The sequence below is a fragment of the Citrus sinensis genome, chromosome 5 (genome assembly GCF_022201045.2).
Source record: "Citrus sinensis cultivar Valencia sweet orange chromosome 5, DVS_A1.0, whole genome shotgun sequence".
In the NCBI taxonomy this organism is placed as follows: Eukaryota; Viridiplantae; Streptophyta; class Magnoliopsida; order Sapindales; family Rutaceae; genus Citrus; species Citrus sinensis.
Genome location: NC_068560.1, coordinates 24,589,403 through 24,613,778, shown reverse-complemented (window position 1 = coordinate 24,613,778; position 24,376 = coordinate 24,589,403). Strand labels below are relative to the sequence as shown.

The following is a 24,376-nucleotide window of genomic DNA, read 5'->3' as shown; positions in this document are numbered from 1 at the left end:
CGAGATAATAAAGGACTATGTACTGTTTGTCTTTGCTCACTTTATAATGGGTTGAAAAGCAAAGAAAACCAAAGATCAAATGCCATTATCTAAAGTGTGTGCAGCTGCAAAACATGTAAAAGTGTGTGCAGCAGATGATAAGAAGTATTTTTTCTTTTTGTTTTTCATTGTTATACATATTCACATTTACAATTGAAAATGTGCTGATATGATCTCTTTGAAGTTTGAACAATTCTATAGCGGCGCAGTTTGGATATGTGGGCTTAAGAAAATCTTTTCTCGATAACACACATGGAGACTCGAACTCCTTTCCACACGTGAGATGTGCGACAACAAGAACAAAAATAGTTATATCAAATAGCAAGGAACTAAATTATCCAATTTACTTTCTTGTCCTGTTGACACCCTCATTTGCCTTGGACCAAAGATACAAGAACGAGTATAATTTAGTACATAAAATTTACATTCAATTCTATCCGATTAAAGTTAAAAATTTAAAAATTAAAAAGTAAATCCATAATTTCTTAATTCAATCCCACCCTTCAATGCATTTGCTCCTATATTAACCTCATTTGTGGTTAATTTTTCTTTTTATAATAAAGAATCTCAGATTTGTAACGTTGACTCATTCTTGACAGTTTCAAAATATATTGTATAAATTATTCATATATTATTGCACAAATATACAATAAATCCCTCTTACCTCTTGATTGGGGTGGGATTGGAAGCCCACATTTCTTAAACCACCCCACAAACGTAAGTATTTTTTTTAATAAATATTAATAAATATAAGCCAAATGTCTGTCTGGACTAGAGTTGAAAAACTCATGCTAAGTAATCAAATAATATATGTTATTTGCAAGTCACTATGTTTATTTAAAAATTATCTCATCTTAGATATTTTTTACCTTATAAAAAATTAACAAAAATTATGTAAAACAAATTTAGTCAACCTCATCCGGTCATCCCTTCCATTTCATTCATATTTATCAAAATTTATTAAATTATCGTATTCAAAAATTCAATCGAGATAAACGAAGAAAAGGATAAAGAAACCCCAAAAAAAAAACAAAAAAGGCACACGCTGACGTGGAAAACAAAAGCTTACGTGTTAAACTCTGAGTGGATTAAACAACAAGCCCTTTTACACTCCGATAAATTTAATGACACAACTGTTACAGAGTCACGCATGTTACACACAGTGCACTTCGCTCAGGAAAAAGGAAAGAAATAAAAATTTAACCATTATCATTATTTAAAAAAAAAAAAAAAACCAAATTTAGGACAACACATCGAAACCCGCAACTGTTAATAGACAAACCCGCCCTTCTTCTTCTGCTTCTTCTTCTTCAATCGTAAATCGCAGAATACCCACTTGTGTGATCTCTCATTGCCGATCCAAAACTGAGGTACCTTTTTTCTTCCCAAATCTTCTCACATCAGTTGTTACAGATCTGTAATACTACCTTCACTCCTCGCAGATTAGCAGATCCAAGCTCAACCCATCAAAGGTTTTTCTCTCTTCTACATCTCTCTCCTAAAAGTTTTTATTTTTTAATTGTTTTGAGTTTTAGATTAATGAAAGCATTAAGAATTCTGTTTTGTGCATGTGAATTTCGATTAATTCGAGTGGTATGTTTATTTCGCTGATCGGTTGATTTTTGTTTGGATATAAAGTTTGTTGCTTTATTGATTATTCTTGGGATATTCTGCTTGTGATATATGTGTTTTTGTAAAATTTTGAGAAAAAAATTAAATTGTTAGGTGTGATTGATTACTGATGATGGTGGGTTTGGATTCTCGTTGTTGGTAGGTTGATAAAGTGGTTTCAGAAGGTTTTATTAGTTAAACAAGGAGAAGTTTAAAGTTTAGCTTGATAGATCACAAGAATGGCAGCTTCTGTGCCTCCAGGGGCACCAAGGCAACAACCACCACCACCGCCGCCAAACTACAATCCTAATTTACAACAAAGCCCTAATTCATTATCTGATAATTTCCAGAATTTAAATCTAAACAGACCTGTTTCGATGCCCAATTCAGGCCCTAGACCGACCCCATTTGCTCAATCACCACAATTTCCGGTGACAGCACCTTCACCACCAATGTCCCGCCCTGGCCCACCACCACCTGGTGCATTTTCAAGACCTGCAGGAACCCCGCAACAGTCATTTCCTCCAAATGTGGCTCCAGTGCGACCGTTCGGGCCACCTGTGGGCCAATCTTTGCCTTTCGGTTCCAGACCTCCTCCTGGGTCTTTTCCCTCTTTGATGGGTGGCGGCGGCCCTGTGAGGGTTCCTACTTCTGGAGTGCCTCCATCCAGTGCTTTCCCATCTTCAGGTTCATTGACTCGACCAGTTGGTGCACCCACAGGAGCTAGACCGTTTCCTCTTGCATCTTCTTCGCCTTTCAGTAGTGGTTTGAATGTTCCCCCTTCTGGCGCTTCTGATGGTGTGACAAGTAATGGGCCTATGGCATTTGCTGCTTCTGGTGGACCACGTTTTCCTCCAGCTGGTAGTGGTGCACAGCAAACCCAGACACCACCTGCTGGTCCTCCATCAATGCTGACATCAGCTCGATCTCCTCAGCAGTCTCCAAGTATGCGGTTCCCTCCAGTGCAGCAGTCCCCATTCTCGGCAGCTCCTCAAAATGCACCACCTTTCTCAAGTGCACCACCATTCTCAGCAGCTCCTCAGAGCGCACCACCATTCTCAGCAGCTCCTCAAAGCACACCACCATTTTCAGGTGCACCATCATTTCCTGCACCATCTCCTCAAGGACCGCCTCAAGTTTCGCCTTTTGGGGCACATACATGGTCAGCTCAGCCGGTAAGCTTTAAAAATTCATGTTTCTTTTCTTTGGACTTCTAAAATAAAGTTATGGTTGTTGAATTACAGATCATGTTGTGGTAAGGCTGTCTTACCTAAGCGATATGTAGCTATGTAAGTTTGCTGACGTCAATTGCTGTTAGTTTTTCTGTTCTTTAATTTAAAATGAGTATTCTGAACTTCTAATTGATTTTTGAAAAAATATTAAGATAAAATTTATAGTGTAAGAAAATTGAGTTAGAATATTTGCATTATGTTTGGTATTTTTTCAGAATTAGTTTGTAGTCTTTATGCATGGTCACATTAAATGGTGACACAAGAAGGCAAGTGATATTCTTTGAAAGACGGGAAAAAATTCAATCCATGACACATAAATTAGAAGATGTCATAGATAATTATTTTCTTCTACAGAAAATAGGGAATTTTCTTACAAGAAATAGTTACAGAAGGAAGGAGAGTGCTTGCATCTGGTTACAACCTATTGCTCTATATCCAGAGATCTTTGTCCTAGTGGTTCCCTGCATTAAAATTTTTCTCATTGTTTTACTCAAACCCAAACTTGCTTCTGGACTCTATTTGGATTTTGAGAATTTATGTGTTATGATCAGTTTCCCTCGTGATGAGTTGCATTTATGTTTGCTCTGTCATACTAGTTAGGGTTGTTTACCTGTTTAACATATATAACATTTTGGCAAAACTACATGAGCATTTGTTGCATATAATTAAGTACAAAATGTATGAGACTCTGCATTTGTTTCTTTTCTCTTTGATCAATGATCTGGATTTAGAACTTTTGAGTTGCTTTAGGTTGGCCCATCATCATCAATTCCTGGTTCAGTCCAACCATCTAGAATGTTTGGTATGCCTCCGCCATTACAAACTCAAACTATGACGAATATGCCTCCTGCAATGGGTCAAACTGGAGCCCCTGTGCCAGCATCATCGAAAATTGATCCTCAACAAATTCCACGGCCTGTTCCCAGTTCTACGGTGATCCTGTATGACACTCGTGAAGGAAATCAGGCTAATCCTCCTCCGGTACATAATTTGGTTTTGAATTTTAAGAAGAAATAATTGCTAATTTTTTCTTGGTTTTGCTTTATTTCTTATTCAAAATTGTTTTGCTCTCTCTATTTAAATTAATTAAATACGTCTCTTTGCTAATTATTTCTATGATATTTGTAAAGCCTGCAACAAGTGAATACATTGTTAGAGACATGGGGAATTGCAGTCCACGCTACATGAGATGCACCATTAGCCAGGTTAGAATCTAGTTTTGAGTATTTAAATGAATTCATTTTGTATTGAATAATATATTTATGAACTACTATTTTACATCATTGAATGACACTATGGACTAATAAGGATTTATTTCTCTAACAGATTCCATGCACTAATGACCTTCTGACAACATCCGGCATGCAGTTGGCTTTATTGGTCCAACCTTTGGCTCTTCCTCATCCATCTGAGGAGCCCATCCAAGTAATGCTTGATACATTTCTTCTCCTACACTTGTAAATCTGATAGCTTCAGTTAATTTTTTATTTTTTCCTCTTTTGAGAAAAAGAAATATATTCATTCATTGGTTAGTGAATCAAAATTTACGTGTGAAGTCCATGGTTTTCCTGAGCCTTTTTCTTCAAATTTGGGGGTTAGTGCTGGGCAATTTGGGGAGAACCTGACGTTTTCTATGCAAAGTTTTTGCAGTTATTTTGCTCCTGGGAATGTTAGGCTTTCAATAACTGAATTGTTTGCTAGGGAAAAATTGCTTCTCATAGTAACTATTATTTTGTTTATTTCCTTTTGAGGAGGGGTGTTCAATGAATACACCACTCTTTTAATGAGGGGATAATTATTGTCTCTTTAAAATTATGCCAAGTCACTCACCCCTCTTGTAAGTTCCGACAAGTGATTGCATCTGCAGATCTGCTTGCTAATATTTTATATTCAAAAAAAGGAATCTGTTTCCTGCAGCTTATATATTTTTTCTTGTCATAGATCGTAGATTTTGGAGACATGGGTCCTGTTCGATGTTCTCGCTGCAAAGCCTACATAAATCCTTTCATGAAGTTCATTGATCAGGGAAGGAGGTTCATCTGCAGTTTATGTGGTCAGTTTTATAATCGCTGCATTTTGCATTTTATCATTTCTATCCTGTGTCCTTAGAAGGTTGTTTGTATTCAGCATAATCCTGTTTATGGGGTTGGGATTGGTCATTGTCTTCTCCTTTTCTCCACATTCCCCAAATGGAAAAAGTTTTAATTATATAATGGGCATTCTTGCTTTGTGTTAGGACTTATTATTGTTGCGCATTCTTCCTTTCCTTTTGAAAATCTACCCTTTCTTCTTGGTTTATTATTCATTCTTCACATTGGTTTGTTAGTTTTAGGTCTGATATCTATGATTGAAATGTTAGCTTATAAAGACCTTGTAGTATGGACCTAGAAAAGTTGATTGGATCCTCATTATCTCTAATAATGTTCTATAGATTGCCTGATGGCATGAGGAGGTTCTTGATGATTGTGCAAAATAAAGTTCCTATTGTAGTTGTTGTCTTCTAAGAGTCTCTGTAAATATGTCAAATTCTTCTCATCATATTTAGGCCTCTGTAGTATTTCGATTTGGCAGTATTCTGCCATCTGAACACTTGCTTGACGGTTGGAGGGGTGTGACTTTCTTTCCTCACTTTTCATTATCTTTTTGCAGGTTTTACCGATGAGACTCCCCGTGATTATCACTGCAATCTAGGTCCAGATGGTAGGCGTAGAGATGCTGATGACAGGCCCGAGCTATGTAGGGGGACGGTTGAATTTGTTGCCACAAAGGAATATATGGTTGGTTAATGTTTTCAAATCTATGCGCCTTCAAGAAAAGATGATTTCTTACTGTATTCCTCTCATAACATTTTTGTTATATTCTATTACATGGGAGTCATTAATGGTAAGCATAGTGGGTGATTGTGAACATGCATCCTTTTGGATGCTTATGAATGTCCACCTTTTGTTACTTGTCCTACTTCTGTAGAAGAGTCTTTTTAATTTGTGAGTACATAGGTCATGATTGGCAACTCTCTGGTCATTCTTTGCCATAATTTTTGACTCCCACAGAAAATGATTAGTTAATATGACATACTTTCATAAATTATCAGTGTCCAATTGTAGGTGCCATGTGTGGTTCTGTATGAGACTTCTCTAATTATTGCATGATCAAAGTAATTTATGACAGTATTCTCTTCTCTAGGCCACTAGAAATCTCATTTTTTTCCCCTCTTCTTTTTATGTTGTACCAGGTTCGTGATCCCATGCCAGCTGTGTTTTTCTTCCTTATTGATGTATCCATGAATGCCTTACAGACTGGTGCGACTGCCGCAGCTTGCAGTGCAATCAGTCAAGTTATTTCAGATCTGCCTGTAAGTTTTTGTCTATTTCCATTGCATTTGACCATTTCAATAAGTCTGTTTCAAAAAGCACATTGGAATTCATAATCATACAATTGCTCTCTACATTAGTTTTGTACATTGGAATTCATATCTGATTATCTAAATGGAGGAAGAAAACTCAATATGGATTTGAACTTATCTCTTGCTCTTCTTTCTTGGATGGTGTGAACCTAATTGGAGCCGTGGAGCCCTAATTCTTTTCTAGAACTGTGTCAAATCATAGCTAAGATAGAATCTTAACTTGGCAGTGACTTGAGGCCACATTTGTCCCTTTTAGAAAACTTCCATGCAGAAACATTAGTTGAGATATGGCCTTGGCCGTTTTGCCAGACTACATGCGATATTAAGCTGACGATGGAAATTAATCACTAGCTGGTAATAACTAATAGTATCGTGTTGTTTTTCTCATAGCATGTCTTATTTGACTTTCGTTTGTTTATGTACTCGAAATGTGAATAAAGTTTGCAGTTATTTTTGTTCACTAATCAGTCATTCTCTTCTGCTTGTAATTGAATTCTTTTACTTAAGAAGAGAATCTATCCTTATTAGCTTTTTCCGAGGGCTGTTGACTCGTAAATATGAAAAACTTAAGGGCAATTTAACAACTGGTATTTGATGTTTCTGCTGCTGCAGGAAGGTCCTCGAACAATGGTGGGAATTGCAACATTTGACTCCACAATCCATTTCTACAATTTGAAACGTGCGCTACAGCAGGTCTGACCCATTTTGCGCTATTTCTCTTTAAAACTTTTAATTTGATGTTTTTCTTTCAGAAATGAAATACAATGAAATATTATTTTTATTCCTCTAGATTAAGCAGTTTGATGTTTGAATTACCTGGATGTATAGTAATACACCTTTTATGTTTGCTTTACACTATTTTCCAGTCCGCTTTGGTGCACAAGTGTGAACTCTATCATTTGTTGTTATTATATAAGATGACTCCACATAAAACAAATGTTGAAATCTTCATTTGGATATTCAATATGCTATTTGGTAATACCTATATAAAACTCAACTTTTTCACTCTTCTATGACTGGAAACTAACTCATGTGAGCGGGGTTTGAACCCTAAAGCTCCTGTATCACCCCCGAAAAGGTTTTACCTATTGAACCAACTAGCTCCGACAACCTCAACTTGTTGATCGGTCCTGATACCTATCTATTAAACTTTTGTTTGTTTAGTATTTGGTTGTGCCATGTAAAATTTGTTTCTGGCTCATTTTGATTTTGATATATTTTTGCAGCCATTGATGCTCATTGTCCCTGATGTAGAAGATGTTTATACTCCTTTACAATCTGATATTATTGTTCCAGTTTCTGAGGTGAGATTTCTAGATTTTTGGGTCATTTCATTCTGTTTGGTTGTATCTTTAGAAGTTTTTAAGTCTAATTTAATAAAATTATAATTTGTTATATGTTTGTTGTTTGAGAAATTTTCAACTAACTTCCACTAATATTGGTTTGTTCTTGTATGGATATAGTGCCGTCAACATTTAGAGCTATTGCTGGAAAGCATTCCTAGCATGTTTCAGAACAACAGAACTGCCGAGTCAGCCTTCGGTGCAGCAGTCAAGGTATCCCAATTTCTTCCCTTTTTTCTTTCTTATTCTTTTCCCATAAGAGTGTCTGAGTGTGTTTGTGTGTGCAATCTCAAACAGGTAGATCATTGTTTAGATGTCACCTGAAAACAGGCTACATCAGAAAAAACTTTTAGATAATTAATTTTAGAGATCGCATTTTAGAATTATTACTGTGTCTTTATGTTATTGCTGGGTCTCCAAGAGTGGAAAAATGATTTTGGATCACTATGCAGGAAAAGAAAAAATATGTTACATAAAATATTTTGCTTTTGTCGAGTTTTTTGTTTAATCTTTTTAAGACTTGATCTTCATGTATCAATATATATGCCCTTTCACGTATGTGGCTCTCTGGCATGGTCATATATGTCAGATAAATCAGAACCTTGAATATTCTATGCAACATGCATATACATAAATTCTACAAATCTCAGATACTTTGAGGCTTTTTCTTCCTATTTCAGGCAGCTTTCTTGGCTCTGAAGAGTACTGGAGGGAAACTTCTGGTCTTTCAATCAGGCAAGCCCATATGTTTTTTTCCCAAGTTTCCTGATGTTGTTCCATTCAAATGCATGATTGTTGCAACATGGTTCAGTTATATGGAGGAGTTGTTATGGGCAGCTTATTCACTTTCTTTTGGGATCTTTTACTGAAATCCTGTGGCTTGGAATGGTTTGTAATTTCTAATAATGCTCTGTATTTTAACAGTCTTGCCTTCAGTTGGTATTGGAGCCCTTTCTGCTAGAGAGGCTGAAGGAAGAAGCAATATCTCATCAGGAGAAAAGGTATGAATTTATTTGTTATATTCTCCTGCCATCCGTGTGTTCTTGAGTTATAGTACAGCATATGATATCTCCTTGTGCATGTAATATTGTTATTATTTAGATGAGAATGGGTGACCGTAAGTCAATACTCAATTGTGCGCATTCCACTAAGTTCTCCTAAGCATAGAGCATTGTATAGTTGTCATTGACTTGATGTGATTACCAGAAACTGTTATGTCCTTTCTTTCCTCCAAAGATCACCAAAGTATGTGTTGTCCGACCATTAGGAGGATGTTAATTGCACAAGAAATTGAGGAGAAAAATGTTCATATTTTGGAGTGGAAAAGTGCAGAATGAAGAACTGTGGGATACAATCCATCTTTTTGCTTCACTTTGGGCTTTAGTTTCTAAGCAGTTTCAAGATTCATCCTTTTTCTACGTAAATTTTACTGGGATGGGGTTTTGAGATAAGAGAGTTATATCTGATTCTAGCAAATAGTCCTAGTTTTTGCTTTCGTAGTGGACAGTTGTTCCATTATCTGTTTCACATCTTCTTCCTTTTTCTACATACATTTTAACTGGGATGGGGTTTTGAGATAGGGAGTTATATCTGGTTCTAGCCTTGTATGGAGGTGATTGGGTATACTTTTGTATAGCACAAATAGTCCTAGTTTCTGTTTTCTTAGTGGACAGCTGGTCCACTATCTGTTTTAAATCTTCTTCATTAATACATCTTTGAGTTTCTTATCCAAAAAAAAGGGGCACAAGAAATTGATTTATTGAGGCCCTACCAGAGCTTTTCTATGATTCTGCTTGCAGAGATGCTTGAAGATATGCCAAATACAGATGACCTCAGAAGTCATGATCAAAAACCAATACTGTTTTTCAAAATTGGCTAGAACTACTTTGCTACCTACTTTCTTTTTTATTTCTTTTTGTTTTTTTAAATCATTTTAAGGTTTAACTTGTGCATCTTTTACGGTTATGTGCTGGCTGCCTGGCTTCTAGTTTTTGTTTCAAAGAAGTTAAGAAGTTTATTGTGTCATGATGTGAATTGTGAATTGGAAGAAAATGAGAAGGAACCAATGAAAAAATTGCTATACGTAAATTACTTGAGAGATCTTTTCTCTGATTTTCCCCTAATTCCTAGATCTATTAAGGTTTTCATTTCTGTTTATGTAACTTTTTTGGTTAAGCAGTTAATTTTGTTTTCTCGTTGATTATTCTGTATCAACAGCATAAATTGTCTTCCGGTTTATATGCAACAGCAGATTTTAATCATATGATTGCAGGTTGAAGTAACATTTCATTTGTTGGATTTCAGGAGACGCATAAGTTACTTCAACCAGCTGATAAAACTTTGAAGGCAATGGCAATTGAATTTGCAGAGTATCAGGTGAAGTCCTGAGTCATTTTTTATTTCTTAATTGTGATCTTAGACTTACAAAAATTTTGACGTAGGTATTATCTGATATTTGAACTGAGCATAATTTATGTGTTTTTTTTTTTTTTTGGTTTCAACATGTTCCAGGTCTGTGTTGATGTTTTTATCACTACCCAGACTTATGTAGACATTGCTTCCATCTCTGTTATCCCGAAAACTACTGGAGGACAGGTAATGGCTCTTCTAGCCCTGGTGTCTTTTCTGAGAAATTGACTTGAATTATTTGTCCTATGTTCTCAGTGCTGTGTCCTAAAATAATTGGCTTTTAAGTTCTAATCACTGTATGAGCTGATGCTGCTAGTCTTTGCCACATTAGTATGCTAATGAAAGGAACATGGAAAGTACTGGGTTGTTTACTTATTTCGTATCTTACTTGTGCTAAAATAAGCGTGCTCTCATAGGTTGTAGAATAAGTAGACATGTGAGTGGAAAAAGGGTTAAAAGAAAAAGGAAAAATGAAGCATTTAAATATGTTTGTTTTTTTCTGCCTTTTTCCCCCTCTCCCCTCTAAAAAAAAAAATTTCTTGTGCTTTTGGGTTATTTTTCATATAACATGTTTCATTCTTTTTCCAGGTTTATTATTACTACCCATTTTCAGCGCTTTCTGATCCTGCAAAATTGTACAATGACCTTAGATGGAACATCACAAGGCCCCAAGGATTTGAGGCAGTAATGCGCGTCAGATGCAGCCAGGTATTGATCTGAACTTTTCTTCTTTTTTTCTTTTTTTTAATTTCCTCCCCCCCCCCCCTTTCATTACAATCATGAACATGAAAATTGTCATTTTCAGAATGCCTTTTGTTGTAGATTAATTTTCTTATATTCTTTTATAGGGTATCCAAGTCCAAGAATACCATGGGAACTTCTGCAAACGGATTCCAACAGACATTGACCTACCTGCGGTTTGTATATTCTGTCAAACTGTTGACTTTCATTATGTTTTGTGGTGATAAAGTCAATCCCTTTTCTCCATGAATGCTTAGTGTCACTAAGCATTGGCTTTTCATAGATCATGCAACCCTAATTTGGGCCATCCTGCAAACTGATTTAGTTAGAATTTGAAAGTATGTTAGTGACATGATGTATCACTATTGTTATTGTTATTGTTATTGCTATTATTTTTAGAGATATCCTTAATCTGATTTAGTGGGTGTTAAGATGATATTTGGGATCTCTTCTTTTTGTGACAGTCTCAGTGCAGCCGATGCACTGTATTAATGACACTTCACCTTGCCTTTTTCATTCTTTTTCCTGATTTCAATTCTCCAACTACAGTTACTCATATGTTATAGTGACACAGCATATTTTGCTAGCTATTTTAATGTTCGAGTTTTTAACCAATAAGTTGTCCTTTTTACTTTGCAGATTGACTGTAACAAAGCTATAATGGTAACCTTAAAGCATGATGATAAATTGCAGGATGGCTCAGAATGTGCTTTTCAGGTATTAACTTTTTCTCCCCTCTAAGTCAGAATGTTAAGGCTTAAATTTTCACAAGCTAACACTGGTTTCTAATCCTTACATTGCTTATTAGCATATGAAGCTTTTTGTAAGGTCTGTTAGCATCTTGTAATCAGCGTTTCTAATTGGATGATTATGTTATTTTCATTTGTCAGTGCGCCCTTCTTTATACCACTGTTTATGGCCAAAGACGAATTCGAGTTACAACTTTATCTTTGCCATGCACCAGTAATTTAAGTAATCTGTACCGTTCAGCTGACTTGGATACTCAATTTACATGTTTTATGAAGCAAGGTATATCTATTTGTGTATTTATCTTTGCCGTCTTATTTCTACTTTCTATACAATTTTCCTAATCTCATTAGCAGCATAATCATTTTTCTTAGTTTTCAACATCTACGATATAAGTGTGATTGTTCTAATATTTCTTATTTTCTTTTATCAATATTTGATGGCATCATCACATGCTTTTTTTGCTTGTGCATGAGCTTCTGCCTAGCTATGTGAATATTTATCTCCTAAAAGATGTAGAGCTTTTCTAGTTATTCAATATGATAAAGTTTCACAATGCTTATCCTTTTCCTTCTTCATTGTACTCTGTTTGTAGCGGCAAGTGAAATTCCTTCAACCCCACTAGCAAATGTCCGGGAACAAATGATGAACCTTTGCGTAAATGCTCTGGTTTCATATCGTAAATTTTGTGCGACAGTATCATCATCTGGGCAGCTTATTCTTCCAGAGGCTCTGAAGCTTTTGCCTTTGTACACCCTTGGTAAATACTATAATGTTCATTCGTTTTGTGCTTAGCTGTTTGAATATATTATGGTGCTTGGCACTTGCGTAAAGCTAACATCTTTTATATATTCTGTTTGTTTTCTGATACTTGTACGTGAGCTATTGACATGGTAACTGAACATCCATTCCTGCATTATTTTTTCCTCACTATTGTCATTCATTATCATTAATGTTGCAGGATTGTTTAGGAATGTGTTAGGAGGATTGAAAGTATCTACATATGTTTAATTTTTAGTAGGTTTGGCATCTACAAAATTGGTTGAGATGACATATGTAACATTGTGCTGGTTAGAGATGCCTTACATGCTTTAGTATGTAAACTGAGTTTACTGAAATTATTTGAAGATTACTGATTACTGTTTCCTAAGTTTTTACTGTCTTTCAGTAGTTTGAGGTCTTCACGTTTTTGGTTGCTAGGGTATTTCTTGTCCTAATTAATCTCATTATTCTCAAACATAATCTCAATATGGGGGAGTTACAATTTGTGGGAAGTAGTTTAGTTCAGTATTTTTTGTTAAGAGCATTTGTTAAAGGATAACGTGGGTTGACATAATACTTTCTTTTGTGGATCTTCAGCATTAATTAAAAGTACAGGATTGCGAACTGATGGCAGAATAGATGATCGATCTTTTTGGATAACTTATGTTTCTTCTGTTTCTATTCCTTTTGCGGTTCCATTTGTGTACCCAAGGATGGTGGCTATCCATGACCTTGACAAGGTATTCGTCTCTGAAGCTTCTTTTTATGCTTTATGGTCTTCTAAATATGTTCATGAAACCTTTGTTAACTTTCTGTAATTGGCAGGGAGAAGATGGGTCTATTATTCCTCCATTCCTTCCTCTTTCTAGTGAACACGTGAGTGATGAGGGAATCTATCTTCTTGAGAATGGGGAGGATGCTTTAATATATATTGGGAGCTCTGTGGATTCAAGTATCTTGCATCAACTGTTCGGCATATCCTCGGTTGATGAAGTTCCAACTCAGGTAGTTTGATGATAATAATGCCCGGGAAATATTTTACATTTCACAGGTATTATTGTTGTCATTTTAGAGTAGGTTGTATTCTCACCAACTCCAAAGTCTGAGCACCAGAACTTGGAAATATTCCGTTTAGTACTGTCCCAATAGAGGACTATTAGGAGACTACAGCATAAATTTAAGACTGAATGATTACATATTATTTAGTTTGAAAAGTTTCTAGCTTTTCTTATTTGGCTAAGTTAACATTTTATAGGTAAAAGTTGGACATTGTACGGTAGCAAAACTTGACCAGATTTATTTGAGGCCGTGAACTTTTCATTTGCAGGCTCATGTGGTAGATATTGATGCCAGTAGTTGCTGGTGCTCAGATTTAGTCCATCCTTAATCTTGATAATTGTGTGTTATAGCATCCCCGATACTTGATTTTGTGTGATTGTTGGATAAACTCTGTAATAAAACGACTTTTTCTGGCCAATCTTTATCTGGATGATAGACTTGCTGGGCTAGCTTTCTTCTTTTCCTCTTCCACCTTCCATCAATCATTTTCTGTTACCTCTTACCTCTTTGGTAATGCAACTTGTCATTTTGTGACTAATAAGTATAATTTGTTTATGCAGTTTGTGCTACAGCAATATGACAATCCACTATCAAAGAAATTGAATGACGTAGTAAATGAGATAAGACGCCAAAGATGTTCCTATCTACGGTAGAACGAGTTTTTTTCTTTATTTATTGTTTATTATTATTAATTTTTTTTAGGGGTTCTTGAACATATAAGTACAGTTTGTTTGTACTCTATATTAGATTTTCTAGTGATTTCTCAATTAGTCAGTACTTGGTAACTCTGTTTCATCTTCTCACAGGTTAAAGCTGTGCAAGAAAGGAGATCCTTCAGGTCAGTGCATTAGAATACTCTTTTGTCCTAATTAGGGAATTATCTATCTTGCAAGGCTACTACTACGTGTTTACAATAATGCCATGTTATCCCTGTTACATAATTACCAGGACCTTGTATTTTCATGGCCACCAGATCTACTCAGATCTACTTGCATGTCTTTCTTCTCTCTTCTTCCTCTTTTTTTCTTAAATTTCTCTCTTTTTGGAAATTAAATCTTTATCATATGACTTGCATAGTCCAGTGGCAATCCCAAAAATTTGGAATGGTCAACAAGATATGATTGAATGTCCACTTTGATTGGACTCTCATTACATAATAGATCAGGCTCAGTAGATGTCCCTTCATGCCTACGCTTCTGTACTCTTTAACTTGTAAAGCAATTGATTACAATAAAAATAATTAGAAAGAATTGCAGTACCACAGGCTTATATGCAACTTAATTTAGTTGTACATAATTGATTCCTTCCTGTAACCTCAAAGTTCAACTATAGTCTGTAAGATGGTGACAATAAATTTGTTGAACAAAAGCATTGCTTTAATTGTTCCTCATTGATCATGCAAAGTTATTCTGACATCCATTTACATTTATTTCATTTAAATTGCAGGGATGGTGTTCTTCTCATATTTGGTTGAAGACAAGATTCCTACTGGCGGGCAATCTTATGTCGAGTTCCTAATAAACATCCATCGACAAATTCAACTTAAGATGTCTTGATCATTTTATGCTTTACTTGTTTAGTGGACAAAGTTTTGATCGCATCTGCAGAGGCCGAAATTGACTCATACAGGAGGAAAGTCCATTTTTTTAATTGTTCCTGTACCTGGGATCAGCACTATCCTATATATTCCGAGAAGCAAGATCAGCAGGTTTTTGTGACGAGAGGTTCTACTAGCGTAGCTGGCCTAGCCGGCCTAGCCAAGCATATATTTGTAAGATCAGTGACAGTAATAAATATTAAAGTTTTTTTTGTTTTATTTATTTTGTTTGTTATTTTCCTTTTAGTTCCCTACAGAAAACAGTGGGCAAGGAACAATATGCAAATTTTTTTTTTTTAACCCTCCGAGATGGACCTCGTGTCTTGTTGATTTTTTAAAATACATTTTTGTGAAGTACATACATACAGTAATTGAATAATATGATAAATCAATCAGTGTTGCGGTCCTACGAAACATGGTTTGCACTTGATTTTCCTTTTAGTGTTTGCATTATGAAAATTCTGTAAATGCAGTATCGTTTGCATTTGTTTGCATTTGTTGCGGTCCTACGAAATTCATTACCATGAAAATTCTGTCAGATGATCAAATTCAGAATGTGACCAATGTACAGAGAGATTAAGAAGTTTCTACATACTGCATCCACTGTCTTGTCTTTTAATCACACAGTTTTAAGTGAAGGAAATTAGTACAGTTGAAATTTGGCCTTTGTCTTCTCAAATACTTGTTCTGCAATGGCGGCCCCGGTGCCGTCCGCCTTTTTTATCTCCAACTGAGCCTTCTGATAAAAACCAGTGCCTCTTAATGCATCAGCAATGAAATCATCAAATCCAATTGCTATAGCTGCTTCAGCTTTGGCTCCATAAACCAACCTCTGCAAGCAAAATGTAAAAGAATGATCAAAAGCTTTGTTTGAGAGGAAGAAGGTAGTGCATCTTGAGAGTAAAAGGAAAATGAATTGAAACTAGATGACTGACCTTGATTCTTGAAAGATGAATGGCACCAAAGCACATGGGGCAAGGCTCACAGGAAGCATATATCTCACAGTCTGAGAGCTCAATTTGATTAAGCTTCTTGCATGCCTGAGACACAGATCATTTCAACCATTAGAACCACATGCATGCCCTTTGAAGAATATTCGTTTTGCGATGCTGACTCTAAAATTAAAAAAAAAACAAGCTGTATACTCTAGCATTAGAGATGTGTCTTCACAGGAACAGCTTGAATCACGGGATCAATTCAGAGATGAAGGAACTGTGCTTACAACCAGATTTACACAATAAAAAACTCACACCTCATTTGAGAATTCCACCAATGCAATTATGTACGCACTGTATATGCTTGATGTTGAAGATGAATAAAAGATAAAGTAAATAATAATGTAGTAAAAGGGTTTACAAGACGAACTGGTAGAAGTTCTCCATAAACTCAAACTTCTAAACAATTACTTTCACAAGGCCATATCAGATAAGCAGTGAAATTTCGTAACTAACTTACCCAACAAACAGAAGGAAAGAGCTACTAAGAGTTAAATAGTCAAAACAAAAAATAACTTATGCCAAGCCATGTAGTTCAGGAAACAGGAAACTCACAAGTGCATGAGCACAACTGCAGAAAGACAGCTCCTCAAGAAGAACAAGAACATGAAGAAGAAACAAATTTTTTAATCTAACCTCTCGAATAGCTGTAACTTCCGCATGTGCAGTTGGATCAGTGCTTTTCAATACCATGTTGTGACAGCTGACAACTACTTCATCATTACGAACAACTACTGCACCAAACGGTCCACCATCTCCATATTCAACCCCCTTATATGCTTCTTCAACAGCTCTTGTTAAGAATTTATGGTCCCTATCCTTTACAGCTGATCAAACAATGACCAAAAATGAAATGGTGGTAGCTGATAGGACTAAGAAAAACAAAAGAACTTGTAGCAGTCGAAATTAGACTTGAGACCCCACAATGGGAACCAGAATATGATCTACCGAATACAAACGAAAACAATTCAATAATGAGGATCAATACATTGACAATAAACCATTCAAAATCCAGGAAGATATACAAACAGGCTTGAACCTGAAATACTTTAAACATCTTTATCATATAGACATAAATCTTGGCATTACCTTCCTGATGACCTGGAAATGCAGGAGCAACAGCAATAGCTCCGTCTTTAGTTTCCACCGCTGTTGAACAAAACAGAAATATAATATCATCATATCAATCACTCAGATTCTTTGAAGTTTAAAAACAATAGTAATAAGAAAAGTCTCCACTTAACTTTGGAAAACAAAAGAAACACAACCCCAGATTCTAACTTTAATGACTTAGCAGCAAGCCAGCTATAAATGGAGTCCATTTGCAAAGAACAGTATCAAAGGCTAAACAAGGCAAATGCATAATTGCATACACACAAATATATTGATTTATAAACTACCAAAATCAAGCAAGAATTAAAAGATTGAAAGATACGACCCCCGTCAGCAAAAATAAAGAAGAAAGAAATGGAAAGAAACATGAAACAAGAACATCAAGAACATACAGTTAGCATCTTCCATGGTGGGAATTTGAGATGAATGGGAGAGAAATGAGAGCAAACAAGGAAATGCTTAGTCAAGAAATGGCTGCGAAAGAAAGAAGAAAAGCGTGTAGGGAGAAGAAGAAACTCGGAAAAGCAGAGCCACGAGTCAAAGTTCTATAAATGCTAATAAAACGTTATGTGAAAAACAAAAATCGAAAATGGAAGTTTTCAACTGCCCACGCAAATTTTTAGAAAAGGACAAGAAGGAATCTTCCTCTACCGATTCACTCTTTTGTTTTGTTTTCTTTCTCCTTTTTCAATGAATTGACATGTCAATTTGACAACATGAAAAATATAAACTCTTGTAAAATTTGCGATTGTTATTATTATTATTAAACAATATTAATTATAACTAAAAATTTATTGAGGAGTAATAATATAATCATAAATTCTTATATAATTTATTTTGTACAAACTGATGTGGTATAATAAAATTTGTTGAATTAAATATCTCTTGCCCCACATGATTTATTTTTATTATTTTATATTTTCATTCAACCAATGAATTAATACCAAATCAGTTTGTATAAAATAAATTTGTACAAGAGTTTATGGCTGTATCATCACTCTTTGTTGAGATCTTGTCTGGATATTTATGATATAGTGCAATTAAAGTATTTGGGGTTTGAACAAATTAAGGGTACATTTGGGATTGAGGTTGGATAGCTGTATTTTTTAAGTTACAATAATAAAGTATTTGGTAAACACTAACTGTTGTAATTTGGAAGATATGTTGATATGATTTTTCACTTATATAATAGAAAATCTATTATTTGTTTAATAATTTTATCAAAATTATTATTTAAAATTTATATTTACTACATATTATTAACTTTTGTTTTATAGTTATAGTTTTTTTTTCCACGGCAATTGTAACTTAAAAGTTAGAAAACCTCAATTGCAAACAGGATCTAAATCTGCCTCCAAATATTATTGAGAATCTCACGCATACATACAAGAGAATTAAATAATTTAATGTAGGTTAAAGTTGACAAAATAATAAAAGATTAATTTAGTGAAAAAAAATATGATGGAACAATATTGTATCATCAAGTGATCTGGGTAATTAATCTAGTTAAAATAAATACATTTTTTTTATCATATTAAGTTATAGTATGATGTAACTGACATTAACCCCATAGTTATTACTAGAAACTCAAATATAATATAATTGATTCTACTTTTATATTATTGATTACACAACTTTAAGGTTGATATAAATTGTATCATAATGTAACCTAACAAATTTTTTTTTTTTTTTTTTTTGTGATCATCCCAAAATTTATCTTGATTTTTTGTTTTAAGAGAACTAAAAGTGCTTTCATACTTGAGGGTGGGTTGGTAAGGTTGATCTATGAGCATGACCTAACAAATCTATTTTTCACATTGTTGGTTACCTAGCAATGCTTGTTAAATTTAGGGCCACGGAACTTGGTAGTTGGGCAAGTTGCTTGTGATCTGGTTTTTTACATAATGTTAACCAAAGGTTTGTCAGATTTTTGTTACTCCTCTCAGATTTGGTTACTTTAGATAAGGAGATGGAATCGCTTGTGATTGAGGTAACGGATAACTGAAGTAATAAGATCTTTTAAAAGTAATTTTAAGAAAATAAACCTCGGTATTGAGAGGTTAATGTTAAAGAAGGAAAAATATTCAATGAGTTTATAAATCTAGCTAGTAAAAATGATTCTCTTGTGATATGGTGTGATTCATATGAACAAAATTGATGCAATGAATGCTTGGGATTAAGAAATCATTTTCATTAAAGTAGAAATGATGCAACAGACAACTCCATCAATCTTGTGGCGGACAATTAAATATATGGCCCAAAGATGTGATACTTTTTGAATGATACTGAAATTTAACTGAATAGTATCATATAACAATGTTACAATAACATACGAGAAACGTCACTCATTAAATTATTACTCGTCATTCGAGCAGCTAAAAGAGACGGCGACTCCTTCAAAGTTTAAACCGACAAAACTTAGGCCCCTAAATCCACGGAAATTTTTTTTTTCTACCACCCTTCAGAAGTAAAACCTCTTGGATAGGTTGAAGTTTTGCCAAAATTTACTCTTTTGACTAGTGGCCCAATTAACATGGAATTAAACCGCTCAAAATCACCCCCACCCCGAAACAAAACCCATCCCTGACCTGTTGGGTGGATTAAAATGTTAGCCCGAATTTACTGTTTTACTAGGAATCAAATTTAGTTGAACATACACTCGCTGTGAACCGATAAAAATTCATTGCAGAGTTACAAACACCACCACCTCAGTTTTCCAAATCTTTACCCTAATTTCTCAACCCACAATCTTTTTAGAATAAAATTGCAGCCTACCCATTCACTTGTTCAGTTTACATAATACGCTTGATCTTTTCTGAACTTCGGGTGAGACCTCAATATTGTCCGGCAAAAATACTTGATAAGCATTTTTAAGATCTAGGTTTTTTGGCTAAACAGCCATCCTCTTGGCAAGTTAAAACAAAAAAGTGAAAAACACAGAATCCCAAACGCTAGATAAAAGTTGAATTGAATCCATTTTCAACCAAAGCTTGATAGTTTTCAATTATGATGCTTAGGTGCACTTGGCAGAAGGAGCTTTCAACCAATACTCAAAACAGCAGAAGCATTTAAACACAGGGTTAAAGTCGAATGTATTGCCATTCAATACTCAAAAATGTCTTTCGGGGAGTACTCAAAATCTGCAAATATAACTAAACATCCAATGGCACCAAAATCCACAACACACTAGATTTCATTTCAGGAACTAAACCAAAAAAAAAAAAGACTATTATAGAAACTCCATCACAGAAAATTGGCTTCGAGACTACAGAAGAATCTCCAATTGCTCACTTCTTCTTGGCAGCATCTGAGGCCTTGGTCTGCAAAACATTAAAATTAGGTAAGTAATAAAGCCATCATCAAATATTTACATCGGATGTGAATGCCATTATCATGAAACCATTGGGAGCACTTGGCTTACCTTCTTTACACCACGGATCTTCTTAGCCCTGTTCTTCCTTTCCTTCATCTGCTTCCTTGACTTCTCTACCTTGGTATCAAGTCCATTCTGCATTGCAAGACAACATATAATCATAAGAACTAGTTAAAGAAACATCAATGCACAAAACTCAATTCAAGTAAAACCACCACAGGAACAAGTAACTTGTGGACATGCAAATAGAACAGAAGAGATATCCACAACAGTCTCCCCATCATTCAAAAGATAAAAAAGAAGACTTTTAAACTAAATCAGTTGCTTAGATCAATCAAGTACAGCAGTTTCTTAAATGGGTCCGATGGCACAAACAGAATGGCAACCTACCAGGCCCTAACCACTCAAAGATTGATCATATGAGATTTCTATTGGGTAATCAGACAACTTTACAACAGAAGGGAAGTGTGTAAATAGCTCAATCAGAGAATGTATGCTATATGACGGCCACATACAAGAGTCTCAATTAGTTAAATAAGAGACATGTCATCAAAATGAAACAAAGAAAGAAGATTTTAGCAACGTGTTCCACTCCACTATCAAGTTGTCAGAAAGACTATAATTAGAAAACCAAATCATGAGAACAAAAATAATAAACTATCAAGAGTGAAATCTGTAGTTAAGTTTTTAATGTCTACCCAACGGAAGCATGTATAAATCAACTACACCTATTATAATATATGAATAATTAGCTTCTGTTATGTTCCTTTTTTCCCCTTTTGAGGAATAATTGGCCAATAATTCTTATAAAAAAAAAGAATAATTGGCTTCTAATTAAACTCACAAGTTATCTAAAGGATTTTCACAGAATAACCAAAATTGAATAATAAAACAATGCAAGAACATATAAACATAGTGACAATCTGCAGTCCCATAAGAACGATGAGCACTTAAAACTTACCCTGATAAGCCTGTACTTGGGCTCAAACTTCTTAGCACTGTCAACTGAATCATAGATCAGACCAAAGCCGGTAGATTTCCCACCTCCAAAGTGAGTTCGGAACTTAAAAACAAAGATTGAGTTGGGGTCCTTCACATCATACATCCTTGCCAACTTCTCCTTCAACTCAGCCTTCACACCAATGAAGAACCAAATTAACAAACCATTGTCAATAGATCAAACAATTAAGACCTGCAAAGTCAAAGAAAGACATGAAACAACCAATTGCAAGACAAGATATACCTTGGAAACATTGGCCCTGCCAGGATGAAGAACATCAATAACCTACATTCAGCAACAATAACCAGGCATTTTAAATTTGTTAGTCACCAAAAAAATGAAACGTATCGAAATTTAAAAAAAAAATTATCAACTGAAAAGCTAACAGCGTTTAAACAAAGTTAAATCATGATCTGCATTTTTCTACACTAAAAAACCCAAGTCCTAGCTAAAGCTTTTTCTCTCCTGTTTAGCAAACATACAGAACGATAAGAAAGAAAAAAAAGCCAGTAACTTTATACGAGTTAGCTCAAGATCTCAGACATCCAGATAGCAAAACAACTAAAACAAACAAACCCATGTTTGTTTCTTGAGAAAAGAAGAGAAAAATGAAAATTGAAGCTTACGAATTGCTTCCTGGAAAGGAGACGGTTGGTCATGAACTTCCTAGTTCGAATGGTGACAGCCTTGTCCGCCATTGTTGGTTGGTTAAAAGTCTGCTGAATCCTCGACAAAGATATAGCACGAGAGGCGCGACTAGGCAATGAAGCGAGTTAACAGCAGCTCAGAAAGAAAAAGAACGGAGAAAACCCTAGATCTTATAGTGGCAATGTGACTTAGGGTTCCGTTTGTGCCCTATATTGGGCCGGGTTTTCTGGTGACTTTCCGGGCCAGGTTTTCATTAAGATTCATGCTTTTCTTTTGGGCCAACTGCTCTTTATTTTGGGCCTATCAATAATACAATGAAATACATTTTCTTTAAAATTTCGGTATTTTTTAAATTAAAAAAAAGTTATATTGGAAATAATAAATCAGGAAAGTATAAGCAAAACATGAATGACATCCTTGAAATAAAAAAAAAATTTATATAATTAGCTATAAGATAATCTACATTGACTTAAGCTCTATTTAATATTGATATGCCACCTCATAAAAAGCCACAACCACAGTTGTTGTGAAAAAAAAAAGGTTTCGCAATAAAAATTTAGTGTATGTGATATTTATGATTTTTAAATAATAATTTTTTTAAAAATAATAAAGATATTATAGGTTTTTTATTTTATAAATGTATGATCAAATCAACTAATTAGCTTCAACACCAAGAAACCATAGTAGTAAATATTTACCAAACACTTTAATATAATAAATTTTAAATTATATCTGCCTAACCACACAAACAAATTTACCAATTCTAATTAACTTTTAAATTCTATTTAATTTAGAATTTCTTTTAAGAATTTATTTCTTTGTAGGTTTATTATTTCTTTTATAGCCATATAAAAATAGTAATGCCCTACTCTACATAAGGGAGAGAGTAAATCTTTTTTTTTTTTTGATTGAGAAGGATTGTAAATCTACTTAAGTGTTCGAGAATTTAACATTATCGTTGCCTTACTTTGGTGTATGTATGGTTTGTGTTATTTTATGTACAAATTTTATTTTAACATTAGTAAATTTTTTTAGTCTCAACTATTTGTGGCCTTTATTATTCACTATCATCTCGCGAGGACTACGGTGAAAAGTTTGTCATGCGAATTTTATAATGTCCTAAAACATACGGTATTAATGTCATAAAACATACAAAATTAAATGTCCTAAAACATGCAGTATTAATGTCTAAATTTTAGTGAAGAACTGTGTATATATTCATTGCGAGGAAAATTTTCAAATGTGTGGTGTGATTTTGATGTCATTGGATGTCTTATTACATCATATTAATTTAGTTAAGGACTATCTATTTATAAGTAGCTTCCGTTTGGTATTGAGGCACTACGGGATTAAAAGTCGTAGTTGTTGTGAGAAAAAGGTTGTAATTATAAAATAAAAATTTTATTGGGCTTCAGTTGTATTGAACTTTGATTATATTAATATTTTAAAAATTACTATTAACACTCATTTTTATTCCAAAAATATGCCGGTGAATAACCAAAAAAAGAAAAAAAAATCTCAATTGCGTGTAAAGGACACAGCCTCAATTTATTTATTTTATACAAAAAGACATTGGGCTTTTGTAAATGGCCATGTCTGGTCTAATGTGGCCGTATCCCGCTCATGGGCTTTATTCCACAAGTTTAATGAATTGGGCTTATTAGCGCGAAGCGCCCCTCCATAATCCTTCTTTTTCTCTTTTCTATATTTACCCCATCCCAAATGCTTAAAAATACTTCAAAATTTCTCTTAACCTCTCTTTTGATAACAAAATTAACCTTAATTAGAGCTACCACCGGAATTCTTTGTCTACGTTGTTCACAGAAATTTAAGTAAAAAAGTAGTTTTCTTTTACTCTTCCAACAAAATAAAGTTTCTTAAATATTCCAAAAACATTATGTGGAACCTTAATTAATTTGGGTAAAAAGGTATTTTCCTTTTTTACTCTTCCCTATTTTCAGCTCTAAAAAAAAATTCCAACAAAATTAAGTTTCCAAGTATTCATCAAAGTTCCAAAAAGGCAAAGAGCATTACATGAAACCTTTCGCTTTATTTGTGTATTATTTATTGTCTCTAAATCAATCTGCATCTCACAAGCTCCTGCCTTGATACCATTGATTTTTTTCCCAGTTGACTTTACTTCCAGCCAATGACTCAGACGAATGCGGATAGCAAACTCAATTAACGCCTTAGGATTGGCAAAAAAGCTCGGCCCGTAAGGTTTGGATTGGATATGGGTCCAAAAAATGTAAAGTCCGCATAAGCATGAAAACGACTTAGTAAAAAAGCCCGGGCCAAAAGTCA

General features: G+C 34.6%; 3 protein-coding genes across 4 annotated transcripts; 1 reads left to right on the top strand and 2 right to left on the bottom strand.

Annotated features, from left to right (window-relative positions):
• Nucleotides 1–1,228: 1,228 nt before the first annotated feature.
• Nucleotides 1,229–15,357, top strand: LOC102609457 (protein transport protein Sec24-like At4g32640). 2 transcript variants are annotated; one of them, XM_052440737.1, is made up of 26 exons: nt 1,229–1,409; nt 1,482–1,511; nt 1,814–2,825; nt 3,633–3,863; nt 4,013–4,087; nt 4,209–4,307; nt 4,824–4,935; nt 5,532–5,659; nt 6,115–6,234; nt 6,898–6,978; nt 7,512–7,589; nt 7,749–7,841; nt 8,309–8,363; nt 8,553–8,629; nt 9,933–10,004; nt 10,140–10,223; nt 10,626–10,745; nt 10,886–10,954; nt 11,418–11,495; nt 11,669–11,807; nt 12,121–12,285; nt 12,885–13,027; nt 13,113–13,292; nt 13,907–13,995; nt 14,153–14,184; nt 14,793–15,357. In XM_052440737.1, exons 3-26 carry the CDS (start codon nt 1,890–1,892, stop codon nt 14,900–14,902), a joined length of 3,366 nt encoding a protein of 1,121 aa, XP_052296697.1. In that variant the 5' UTR covers nt 1,229–1,409; nt 1,482–1,511; nt 1,814–1,889; the 3' UTR covers nt 14,903–15,357. The 2 variants fall into 2 exon arrangements, with proteins under 2 accessions (XP_052296697.1, XP_006471735.2); XM_006471672.4 differs by having other exon boundaries at nt 1,229–1,511.
• Nucleotides 15,358–15,461: 104 nt separating this feature from the next.
• LOC102609166 (guanosine deaminase-like) lies at nt 15,462–17,609 on the bottom strand. Its single transcript, XM_006471671.4, has 5 exons — nt 17,444–17,609; nt 17,028–17,087; nt 16,575–16,765; nt 15,879–15,983; nt 15,462–15,775 (listed from the first exon to the last, which is right to left on the bottom strand). The coding sequence occupies exons 1-5, from the start codon at nt 17,457–17,459 to the stop codon at nt 15,587–15,589; spliced, it is 561 nt and encodes a 186-aa protein (XP_006471734.2). The 5' UTR covers nt 17,460–17,609; the 3' UTR covers nt 15,462–15,586.
• Nucleotides 17,610–20,131: 2,522 nt separating this feature from the next.
• LOC102608879 (40S ribosomal protein S24-1) lies at nt 20,132–22,228 on the bottom strand. Its single transcript, XM_006471670.2, has 5 exons — nt 22,051–22,228; nt 21,668–21,709; nt 21,386–21,556; nt 20,473–20,559; nt 20,132–20,371 (listed from the first exon to the last, which is right to left on the bottom strand). Exons 1-5 carry the CDS (start codon nt 22,120–22,122, stop codon nt 20,339–20,341), a joined length of 405 nt encoding a protein of 134 aa, XP_006471733.1. The 5' UTR covers nt 22,123–22,228; the 3' UTR covers nt 20,132–20,338.
• Between the last annotated feature and the right edge of the window lie 2,148 nt (nt 22,229–24,376).